We start from the raw sequence: 12,628 nt of genomic DNA, 5'->3' as shown, positions 1-12,628 counted from the left end.
TTTATACCTTGTTTGTAATGTAATTCTTTCATTTGTGTGTGTGTGTGTGTGTATATATATATATATATATATATATATATATATATATATATATATATGTATATAATAATAGCCGTATAATTTCTTTGAGAATAAACATACATATATACAGCGAAAAATGTCGATCTCTTTCTTTTGTTCTTTTCTTCTCTTTTTTTTCTTTCTTCTTTTTTGTTCATCCTCGAAATTTCTTATAATCGTTTTACGCGCGAACGAATTTGCGGATACGAACGCGTTACTTCCGGTAAGTCGACGCGGAACTCAGTCGAAAGTTATCATATTTATAAGAATAGACTCTATAGGAATAAATAATTTGCTGTTTCTCAGAAAATAACAGGCTTAGAGCCGTCCGCGACGAAGCTTCTTTCCTACGGATTTCTGTTTTGTCTTTTACGCCACTTTTTTCCTATTTTTTTTTCTTCCTCCCTCGTTTCGTTTCTCTTCCCTTTTTCTTCTCTTCTTTTCATCTCTCTTTTTTTCCTCGCGCCTAAAGAAAAAGATTCTTATTACAGTTAACACCGAGCGGAGTTGTTTCTTCAATTTCCCTATTACTTTAATTAACAACGCGAGTCGATCGTTTCCCATTGTCGGATCTATAAATATTTATTTCCTCGAATATTCCTTGCTTTTCTCTTCATCACCTCGACGTTCCTTTCACCGCGATACAACGATGATCACCGCTTTGCGTGCAACTTCCGGTTCCTCAAAGAGACGACTCGACCAGCGACGAGCTCTGAACAACCCACCAGAGGATCTTCAAGGTCGAATCAGAAGCGATTCAACCCAGATACGCCTAATTTTCCACAGAATAATTGCAAATAATAAATATTGAATAAAAACGAACGTACAATAATTTGTTATTAATTGTTGGAAGCTATTATGGGTTAAACTCCACCTTGTGCGAATTTTGTTTGAAGAGTATCGTCTCGTGATCGTACCACTCTAATCTTATTCGTAACCAACGCGAGAATAACATTCTCATTTTTATCTTTCATTTTCAATGTCGAATAATAATCATTATCGAATAATACCAAAAGATTGACTTGCGCTCTTTTTCGATTCGATCGGTTTCTAAACTAAAAAGAACATCGTTTCATCTGTGGTATAGTATCAACGTGATTTGTTTAAAAGGTGACTTAACGACGAATAACGTATTAATATATGGTGATTAATTAATAAAGAACGTTAACGTAACAATTTCATTAGATGGAACAAGCGAAGGGGAAATTCAGACATATTTGCGTCAACGAATAATAGTAATAGCAGATAATTATAATAAAATCCTCTGAGATTACTACGAGGTGTACGAACACGTTCCAGTCAAACTTAAGCGACATCAGAAGATTTTTTCAGAGAAAAAAGATGAGGCGGAAGAAGCTCGTCGCCGTGTCGAACGATCTCACATTGAGAACCATTCGCCTTGGATTAACGTTGCAAAACGCGTGTATTCCCATTTATAGCTAATATTCCTGAGCATCCGCGATATTTTTTAACAAACAGATCATTCCTTTCCTTCTTTTCTTCTCTTTTCCATAGATTTCTCGCCTCGTGGACGATTCCTTAGCCACGGAATTCCACAACTTCCGGTACACGCTGCTGCCTCCGGTCTCGCAACTTGCTGACGGCGAGAGAGCATTCTACAGTCTAGTGTCTAGAGGAACGCGATGTTTGAAATGATTGAGCCACCCGTCAAAACACAAACACCATTTTTATTCTCTTTCTCCGTCCGGTTGCTTTCCTTCTTTCTTATCGCTTCCTTTTTCTCTCACACTCGCTCTCTTCTTTTTTCTTTTTTTTCGTTTCTCCTTAATTTCTCTCCTCTCTTGTCTCTTTCTCTCCCACTCTCTCATACCACGATTCTCTGCAGCGTCACCGCGACATGCGCTCTCCGATTCTTTTTTATTTACACAACATATTTTTTTTTCTTTAGAAACATTGAAATATCTCGGTAGACGTCCGCTAGTCGTCAAGTAGCTTAAAAAGTAATCGTGTAACGACGTGTATTGCTAAGGGAGGCTGGAGGGGTGGTTGTAATCGGGCTGCAACGCCCCAGTGAGTCTTAGGAGTTTCCCTCGAGGCTCCTGTACGCGTTCCAACACATCGCGATGAGCGTTTTGGGTTTTCATGCGATTTAGCTTTCGCTTTCACGCGTGTTACAGACCATGTAGTTCGATCACGGAAGCAACTTGTATCGATGCAGGAGTCAGAATTGCGCCTTGGTCGGTGAACAAGGCCCGATCGGGCGCAGCTTTCCACATATCGCAGAGGGTGGCAACAATACAGAACGTAATTTACGCTAGACTCTGATCGTTCTATTTTGTTTCTCGATGCTTGGCAGAACTTTATCCGACAGACGTTGAAAAGCAGAATCACGTAGACGCGAATAATTTCTACGATCGCTCGGTTCGTTCGTTGCTAGTTGCTTCGATAACGCGGAATTAGAAAATCCGTCGCTCTCGGTTAACCGTGTTTCTGGCCATTTCTTTTTAGTCTTCGATTTTGTATTCTTCGCGACCAACCTCCTAGTACCGATAACGACACTGGAATTGGCAAATGCTGGGACATTTTGAAATACGCGTTTCAAGTTCGGTATCGCGCCACGAACTGGAAGGAATCGATAACGCGGAGGTAAACCGAAGCAGATTACACGAAACTTGGGTGTCGATGCGTCGCAACGTGTTTCAACGCGCATAGGAGCCTTTACAACTTTTATATTCTTCCCGGTTTTTCTTCGTTTTCTTCTTTGTTTGCTTCCCACCGTTTGTTGGATCGGAAAAGCGTTTCTTCAATGTACTTTTGTGCAAATAATCTATACGGCAGAGCTTCGTTTGTTCGAACTCGTCTCCGTACTTATTTCGAATTATTGAAAGTTATTGGGAAAATGTCGGAACAATCGGAGAAGCTTTCGCTGTTCTCGAAACGAGACAGAATTAAAACACGTTCATCGAACGCACGAATCAAACGGCAGCAGATCGTGAAAAGAACGTCCGACGATAATTCGTATAGACTACGGAGGTTGATGCGTTTGTAGAAAATTGAAAAATGGAAGAACGCACGTACGTTAAACGATTTATCATAGACAGACTCGTAGAAAATATACATACCGCCTATGTAGAGTGCATATCGTATGCAAAAATATAAAAAAATATTCAAAATATAGTACTCGTTGGCAATATAAAATTTCCATTACGTTGCTTGTGCTGACGAGGATAGAAATTTGCATCAACATCCACAGTCTAAATATCAAACGCGTATGCTTAAATATTGATACGATCGAACAATTTAATTAATATCGTAGAGTTGAAATATCCAAAGTGAAATATTTGTGAAACATCGAAAGCTTCGTGTTACTCGTCGTTAGACTGCGGATTTTTACGCGTTTACGAGGAATTGAAAAATCCAAAAAGTAAAAACTGCACGCCAAACTAATACGCGGAAACGTAAGAAATATTCAAACGGAAGTTGTCGTGATTTTCTTTAATTCTTCATTTGCTTGCGTCGATAGAATCGCAAAACTGCACAAAAATCCTCAGTCTAATCGTTGTAATCGACGAATATCGCAGCGAACGTGTTGAAGATTCGATTAATTCGATCAATGCGTACGTTGAATAATTTAAATTACGCTGGAAGATTCTCTGGAGAGCAGAAGTTTCGTCTGCGTTGAGCAGACGATCTCCAGAATTTTTTATTTCTCTTTTCCTCGGTTCCATCGTTTCGACCGGGAAAACGCAAACGAATTGCGAAGCAAGAGTAGGAATATGAAAAGTTGCGGAAAACGGTGTTGTGGCGTCAAATCGCTAAGATTAAATCGCCGACGAAGGGTCCCAAGCTAAACATCAACATCTAAGAAAAGACTCGTTATCGAGCGTCCTTCCGTAGACCTCGACGAACTAGCTGCTAACTGGCTAACTCGTTTAGCGACTCGTTTTAAGTTACTCTCTGCGCGCCAGTCACGCTTCTCCTCGTTCGAAGATAAAAGCGGAACGATTTGCTCAATTCCTACATGCGTATCGGAGAACTCGAAACTAACTCGTGTCATTTTGTGCACCGACTAACACTCTGACTGCCACGGTGGTCATTGGTGACCGGAGCGCTTCAACTTCCTACAATTGTAAAAATTGTATAAAAATTGACAATCAGGGCATTTTGAATATAACCGATAAATAGAAGATACTTTGAAACAAAAAGTGCCCCATTGAACGATTAAACATTTTTATTAGAACATCGATAAAAAGAAATGAGAACAAATCTTGCATCTAACGTTGCACTGTGTTTGCACCCATATCTTTGAGGGGTAATCTACGAATATTATTATAAACACAGCTTAGAAAATAATCGTAAATGCTGCTTTATAATCATATATATATGTCGGAGATGAAAGGACACCGGAGTCTTTCTTTCGGAATGTTTGGGAAGGTCCCCGATACTTTAGTCCAGACTTTTTATTATAGTCGTACTTAAACAATAAAACTGAGAAATAGCTGTTTATGAATTAAGTCAATTACGATTGTCCGAGATTTATGACAGTAGGCTTGGGCTAGAAGTGACATAACGAGTCACTGAACGGAAGGGACGTGTACCTAACAGAGGTATAAAGTAATTAATTAAAAAAACAGAGATTAACCTGAGGGGTACAGAGAGATACGGAGAGGAGTATATAAGTGCAGTTCCACTTGGACTGGCTCTCAATCCGATAAGTTCGACTATCCCGGTGAACACGTACATCGAGTTCCTAATCGCGATCGTTAACCCGTTGAACGTGTATTCATTATCGAAGCTAAACTCATCGTCACCGACATCTCAATTATTCACTTAGCGATATCACTTGTTAACCTTTGCAATACAATCGCTTCAATAAATATCATCTGGTATACAACAACGATGGACAACTCGCAGAAAGATTCATTACACGTCCCGACTTACAACATTACCCCCGACATATAATTGAAGTTAGAAGTGTGCACATACTTTACTATTATATACAGAACGAGTAAATACCGTTTACTAATATCTTGCACACGTTTCAACAATATATTCTGCACGTTTTGCTTGCGACGAAATGACGAATGCGAATGGTTTGTTGAAATAAACGAAGCCTTGTTATAATACGTCGCTATCAACTGTTACCAAGGCGCCACAGTGGTCACCCGTGACCACCAATAAGATAAACGGTCCATTGGGGAAGAACGTTGTCTTACATCGTCAATTTATTACTATTTTGCCATTATATGCTTTGAATAATAAAAATACTCCCGTGGCATCCTGAGCGAAACGTGTGATTTTGACGTGGCAGTCAAAGTGTTAACCAGATTCTGTCACACCGACGGTGAAGTACTAAAATTGCGGAGATCTCGGAGTTAAATTGCTTGGCAAACAACGATTTCTCTTCCCTCCAATTTTCTTCTATTTCTCGTTACTAAATGCAACTGCGATGCGTACATCTTGTTGCATTTCTCGTACTAAATGCAAGAAGAGACGCGTACATCTTCCACTTGCGTTTATCGCTTATGGGAAAACTTATGTTAAAAATTCGAAATACTAAGAGGAAAAATGTGCTACTTGATTAGGGAAGAATGAGAAAGAAGGAAGAAATAATCGCATTACGTACGACAAATGCGAATGATGACGACTTGCTGGAAACATATCGCGTGTCCATTTTTAGCGTTTCGTAGGGAAACAGTTTTAACGATTCACCGGTACTTTGTAATTAAATAAATATCTTCTACTTTGTAATTAATTAAATATCTTCTATATTGCATTTGTCACCGCTCTATGGCGTTATAAAATTAGTTTGCAAGTTGTGGTATCGTTTTTAGGAATATGAAACGGCAAGGGTAAATTATGATTGTTGAAGATAAATATATATTAATAGTATTACATGTAAGTTTACTATATGTAATATTATAAATATATATCGTATCAATATACGAATTTACGAAGCAATTATACATTTGATAAGTTTACGCAAAACGAAGAAACCAGCGAAGAAATGTTTCTTACGTGTAAAGATTCGAATTTCACGAAATGTGGATGCGTCATGTTTCCACAGCAAGTCATTGATTTAACAAGCTCGAGACATTGACAACAAAAATGGTTGAAGAAAAAAGAAGATATGCATAACGATCTACAATCTCGTTGCAGATTGTCCAAAGAAACGCACAAAGGTTGATCGACGACCACCTTTAAATAAAATTGTACGAATTTGAATTTTACGAATAGCGAATACGAGAGATCACGAGATGGAGCTGCGAAGAAAATATCACGAAGAGACACGTTTCTCAGCTTCTTCGCGTACTCGAACGAACGTTGTTCCGCAATTGAACACAGCCTACTAGCATAATCGTACTAATGGGAACGTATCTTACGCGGTGAAAAATTCGACGACGAGCCGAAGAATCTTCGTTTCTTTTGATCCCTCTCCGAAGAAACTTGACACAATCTTTCAGGGTTCTCCGATCAGAGTACGCTACGTTATCGCTAAATTGCGATCGGTACAGCTAATTGGTTCCTGCTAACTGGTTTGGTTAATCGTCGATTAACAAGGCAAAGGAAAGGTACGAAAGAGCCGAGCGATCAATTTCAGCGGAAACCTTTCTTCTTCTTCTCTTCAATTATCGTCTCGCGGCAATCGCTACTTACCCTAAAACCTGATTTACAATGGTTCACGAAAGTATTTGAACGTTTATAGAGACCTTCTATGAATATATCGTCCTTCTTATGCCAACAACATCATCAATACGCGATTCAACAGATCGTAGAAACTCGCGATCGAATGTAAAATTATTGGACACGTCTGAGGATAATAAAGTTCACGATATAATTAATTACGTTGTTGTATCACGTTTGTTACAACTACACCGTGGACCAGAATCTTTATGCGAACCTTCGTGTTTACGAACATAATCGAGAAAGTAGAAAGGAGTTTCCTTTAAAGGAGATTTGTTGTACTTGTTAGAAATTACAAGACGTAGCATAATATTCTTTGGATAACTTATATATTTTTGTATAATATCGTATGAATTCTACGCGTCTCTGCGTCTTTAGATCTCGCATAAATGCGCGGGAAAATCCGCGATCTAGTTACGACGCTCATCTCTTTACATCTACGTAGCTAAGAGCATGAAGAAAGACCATGAACGACAAAATGAAAGCGTACACGGTATTTTTGGTTTTGGCATAAACGGGACGATATTACGCGCGTCATGTCAAAAACATCTTGAAATTTCATTAGCATCGACCTGGCTACCGCGCGATTACGCTGGTCAAAGTTGACAAACACCAAGAGTTTTATATTTGCGCGTGATAACGAGCGGAGAGACGCTTGGTAAAAATTGTAAAAGTTATTTGCAAGAGTTTTAGATTCAGATATAACACACACATATAATATGTACATAAGAGCGTTTTATAATATGTGTTCAAATACATTCGCGACTCACTATATCCCACGCGATCCATTCCATTAAATAAGACTCTTTCGATTAACAAGGATCGAACAACTTTACAATTACTTCTATTACCTTGTACTCTTCAATTCGACATCCACAGAACAGAATCTTTCTGCAATGTTGCGCTCTTTCTAATTCGATGAATCATCCGACTCGAAGATTCGAAACTTAGTCGTAGCGAACAATTTGGACGAGCGAAGAAGCGCTCGCTGAAACAACGAAAATGTCGAGGCTTTAGGAAGCTTGGATGATCGAGATCCGTCGTTCGAAAGAAACAGTTCGCCTGACTTTCATAAATATCGGGACAGCCGTCGATCTCACCCGAAATAATCCGGTTACGTCATTCTGCAAACGATTGATCAGTCAGAATGTGAGATAAAGATTGGCAATGATCAGGAAAAATTTGTTGAAGTCACTCGTGGAGAGGGAAATGACGGTAATTTGATTTAAATCTCCTTGAGACAGTTTCAACTAAATCTAATGTTTAACACTAGAACTACCGCACCACTCAGATCGACTGGTTTTACAGTTTTATTTTAAAATTCCTACTTCGTGTTATATTTTTTTCCGCAATGATCTAATGACTTTCGCAACGATAACTAAAAGAATAATACAATGAATTTTATTTTGTCTTTTATGTATTCAAACTGAACATAATTTTGTATCAAGGCTACTTATACTAATAGCAGTAAAAATACTTGGTACTTGTCAAAGTGTAAAAGGGTTCTGCGATCTATTTATCGAACCTCAATCGACCAGTTTTCTCGTTTCGTACAACTTCCCACACGTTTTTAAAATTTGTACTGCGTATCGTTCGGTATGACGATATCAGTTATCAGGAAAATTGCGAATCGATCGCTAGATCGCTAGATGGTAACGCTAGAAATACCACACCGGTGAAAACGACTGGTTCTACAATTTTATAAACGTGCCAACCCGCGTTTAGGGATCATTTTAGGAATCCTCGTTAATAATACTAAAAATGTACTACGTAACATGGAATTGCTTCTGAAAGAAAGTAATAAATCGATAAATATAAAAATATTCTATTACGTATTTTCACTGGTTTTGGTAGAAATAACTTCGTGTTAACTATCGGTAGTTCTAGTGTTAAGGAAAAAGGTTCGACTTAATATTCGAGAAATTCGTGGAAATCCACTAAACGAATTTGAATCGTTAAAGGAATATGTAAAATAATAAAAAAAAAAAAAGAAAAAATCCAGCAAATGCAATGGACAATATAATAGTACAAACGTTAGGTTTCATCAATGTATCGTTTGTCAATGATGAGATTCTTATTGCGACGTAGCTGAATGTTCAGCGAATTAGCAACCGCTTTGGATCAAATTAAGTGTCCAAATTAAGCAAAATTTCTAACATGTTGCAAACAACGTTGCGACGATTTTTCTCACAATTAAATTTTGTAATAAACGTGTCCCGATATTTACGAACGGGCTTGTATCTGTTGTAGCCAACATGGATCTCGAAAAGAAGTTACTCGAGTGACGAAGCAACCGAAAGAAACACTGTAACATCAAGGAAAACGCAATCAGATCGATTCTGTGGTTCGTGGTCAGTTTGATTTCGTCGTGCTTAAGCTCCTAAACACTTACACGTTCGCTTCTCACTGTTCAGCAGCCATAGGAGATCGTCGTATTCCTTTGTCAAACTAGCTGACTTCGAAGAGTTTCATTTCTGATATTCGAAGCTCGAAGGTGAATTCTTTCCGAGGAATGAGACATTTTCAAATGGATATGGAAATGATATGCACCACAGGGTGCATCGATGCGAATGCACACGCGTTTATCACACACGCACACGCATAAATGCGATCACAATCACGTTCGTCTTAATACTGATAGAACGATCTATCGATAATAGACGCATCATATGCGTCTGATGAAATTGTCCGAACGTTCGTTTCCTTCGATTCTCGTGTACGATTGATCACCGCGGATCTTTACGCGGAGATCACATTTCCGAGAATATAATTAGGAAAATAGAACGCAGGTAGAAAATTGTTTGATCCAGCAAGTATCATACGGAGTACCGTACTTTTGCATATTCTGTGTATGTTTCCACGTTACACTGTGCAATCTTGCGCTTTCGAATTTCCTACAAACGCGTGAAAATCCGCAGACTGTCAGTCGCATTCAGTTTCAATAGAATACGTCGTGTACACGAAAGTCGAGAGAATCGCGATAAGAACAATCGCTCGCTGTTCGAACGTTCGACGATATTCTTGTAATTCTCTACACCTGCGGAGGTACTTACGGACTTAGGTCTATCTACATGATATGATGAAGCATCGAAGTAAGCTTGCTTCGTGACACGAGATCCCCTCTGTCAACGCCACGCGATCGACAAAATAATACTCTTCCGACTATCTCTGTTCGGTGTACAAAACGTTGCGGGGCTCGTTACGACGAAGTTGGCCGATGATATTCGAGAACACGCGTTGGTGATTCGAGCTTCGAGGTCCCCTGTGCTTTCACAGTGATCTAAACGCGATCGTTAAACTAGCTTTCAGCTAGAGATCCATCGAAAAACGGGCTTAAGCTGCGCTATGTTAAATTCGAAAGTGTTTGCTTCGATACGTATATTATCTGTCCAAGAGTATAATATTTGTTGGACACTTTCACGTTACTAACCGTGGATATACAATACTTATACACACTTCAAATAAAACTCTTTGATCTAATTTTCGCTAATCTTATCTCCAACGATCATATACAATATACATTATAGTACATATTAACAAAGATAGTTAATATTGGTTGTTCCCCGTTAAATAAATAAATGAAAGAATTGTGTAACTGTAGTTGAATAAAGATTAGTTCCGTACAGCGACTGTAAATGTTCCAATCTGTCTGAATCAATCCAATATTGTGTACTCTATCGTTTCAGAGTGATCGATCGATGATATTTCTACAATTTTGTACAGATCTTACGAAAATACGTTCGGCTGTTAGAACATTGCGGGAATATTCTTTGCTTTAGTCTGAATTTAATCACCGCAAGAAGCAACGAATAAATCATACAGAGTAGTTGTTTTATCTTAGCTTCGAATTACAAATAGAAATCTTTCGATCACGATGCAGTTTCGGTAGTACACGTATCGAAGGAAATATCTTTAAACTGAACGTAACATGACGGAGCTTAGTTTAGCTTTCAAGCAGATCCGCAGCTTGCTGATTATTTCTCCAGCGTCTAAGCTGGTAGATATCGACTACTTTCAATTTCGAGCGCGACGAAGGACCTCGAGGAGCTTCGACGATCAAAAATGCCTTTTCAAAGTCACTGTTCGCGAATAGATCTCCAAGAACCACGTTCTTGTCTGTCGTGAGGAAGCATTTGGTCAACACGCGCGCATCAGCAAGCATGCCTTTGCCCTCGTTTCCAAGGTATAATACGCGAATCTAGTAACGAAGGAACGAACGAGTTCTCGTGGAAGGTACGCAATTAGACTAAAAACGTTTCTCGAACGAATGACCGTTACAAGGTATGTACAAGTGTGTATATGTGTTCTCGTGTATATGTATCTGTGTATGTTAAACGATATAGCGAGAAATGCGGCGGAGCGTTTCCGTGACGCGTTTTTCGTAAAATCGACTACGAAGCGCTGTTAAACAGCAGTGACGTTCGATGTTCGACCGTGTTCAACTTCGAAGAAACAAGTACAGGATAGCCTTGACTCGTAGCCAACGACGAGAAAAGTCGAGGGAAATTTCAACGATATACACTCCTATTCGTAAGTCAGTATCGGGACTCATAGAAAAATTCCAACCGATTTCATCGTTTTCTTAACAATATAGATTAATCGTCGCTAACTGATCCGTTTCGCATAAAACCAGCAGGCGTCCGAACACTTATGAACGGGAGTGCACATGTACATATCGATCTTCGCTCACATCCTTTGTAAAATCATGCGTTACGAAACGTACAGACACTTTGAAACGCGTTACACGCGACGTCTATCGTACAACGAACGACTCTGTCGCTTCGAATCCGATTCGTATCTTCTCTTGATCCGTTTCAGCGAGTACGCGCAGCTTCTCAAAGTCGATACACGCGTGTAACTTATACGAGATGTTGCCGCAATGAAACGAGCATACAACTCCGTTATTGGAATTGACACATACCAGAGAATTGTGAGACGTTTGCGATCTTGCGAGGAGAATGAGTTCGATAAAAAAGCGTTCCACAGAAGGAAAGAAAGAGAGAGAGAGAGAGAGAGAGAGCGAGCAGAGTTGATTCGTTATAAAGATAAACGACGCGATTCTTTTCAAGTGGATCGGCGAAAAGAGGAACGAGAACTCGGCTCGAGAACAGTTCCAACAAGGAGATAATTTCACTTTTTTTTTTTTGTTTGTTTTTCTTTGAACAGGAGGATAATAAGGCGAGGCGTGCCGTGAAAAAAACTATTATTGGTGCAGGGTCTCGTCAGTCTCGTCCTGGGATACGATACTGGACCGATTCGACCTAACGTCCAAATCCATGCTGAACGGCTTCGTCAAGCACGTGAACAACGGTTGCGTCGTGTTCTCCTCGATGCTCAGGCTACACTCCAGCGAGCTGTCACTGAAAATACAGAAACAGACCTCTACTCATCACTAACGTCTTCGACGATTGTTCTACGAGAGTAATACGACTTTGATCGACGATCGTACCCGGGCGCATTTACCTGACGATACTGGCACGGTCCATAGACGTCGACGTAGGCACCGTACAATTGTCACCGTTACAAGGACGTTCTCCGTTGCTGCTGCAAGAGGAAGAAGTCCTTGTCGCGGACGTTTCCTTCATCGACGCCCTTCGAGATTCTTCATGGCACTCGCACCTGTTTCGTAACAAAATTCACAGATAATAGCGTTTCTTCGTTGACGATACTTTGAGATTATTCGTATGTCATATAATTATTTAATTTAGAAATTTGATTTGTCAAGTTGATTACGTTTAATCTTGGCCGTTTAATTTATTGAGAGTTTAATTTATTATTATCCGAAGATTGTTCAAAAAGATACTTTCGAGGCTATCCTACGCAATTCACTGGTGAGATTTTACGAGCAACGAATAAACATGATCGACGTTGATACATAAATCCGGTACAAGTAACGAGTAACAAATTATCATTCATTGATAAC

At 39.4% G+C, this 12,628-nt stretch overlaps 1 protein-coding gene across 5 annotated transcripts in view; it reads right to left on the bottom strand.

Moving 5' to 3' along the window:
• Window positions 1–399: 399 nt before the first annotated feature.
• LOC132907418 (uncharacterized) overlaps window positions 400–12,628 on the bottom strand; it is a 46,437-nt gene continuing 34,208 nt past the window's right edge. For 2 of the 5 annotated variants that reach the window (XM_060960508.1, XM_060960509.1), the window contains exons 9-10: window positions 12,169–12,324; window positions 400–12,065 (exon numbers count right to left, since the gene is read on the bottom strand). In XM_060960508.1, the coding sequence (XP_060816491.1) occupies window positions 11,909–12,065; window positions 12,169–12,324 (313 nt within the window). In that variant the 3' untranslated portion in view covers window positions 400–11,908. Of the gene's footprint in view, window positions 12,088–12,154; window positions 12,325–12,628 lie in introns of all 5 variants that reach the window. The other 3 variants (XM_060960511.1, XM_060960510.1, XM_060960512.1) reach the window with 3 other exon arrangements.

This window comes from Bombus pascuorum, chromosome 5 (assembly GCF_905332965.1).
Source record: "Bombus pascuorum chromosome 5, iyBomPasc1.1, whole genome shotgun sequence".
In the NCBI taxonomy this organism is placed as follows: Eukaryota; Metazoa; Arthropoda; class Insecta; order Hymenoptera; family Apidae; genus Bombus; species Bombus pascuorum.
The sequence above is the reverse complement of the archived record's forward strand: the minus strand, read 5'-3'. Positions and strand labels throughout refer to the sequence as shown.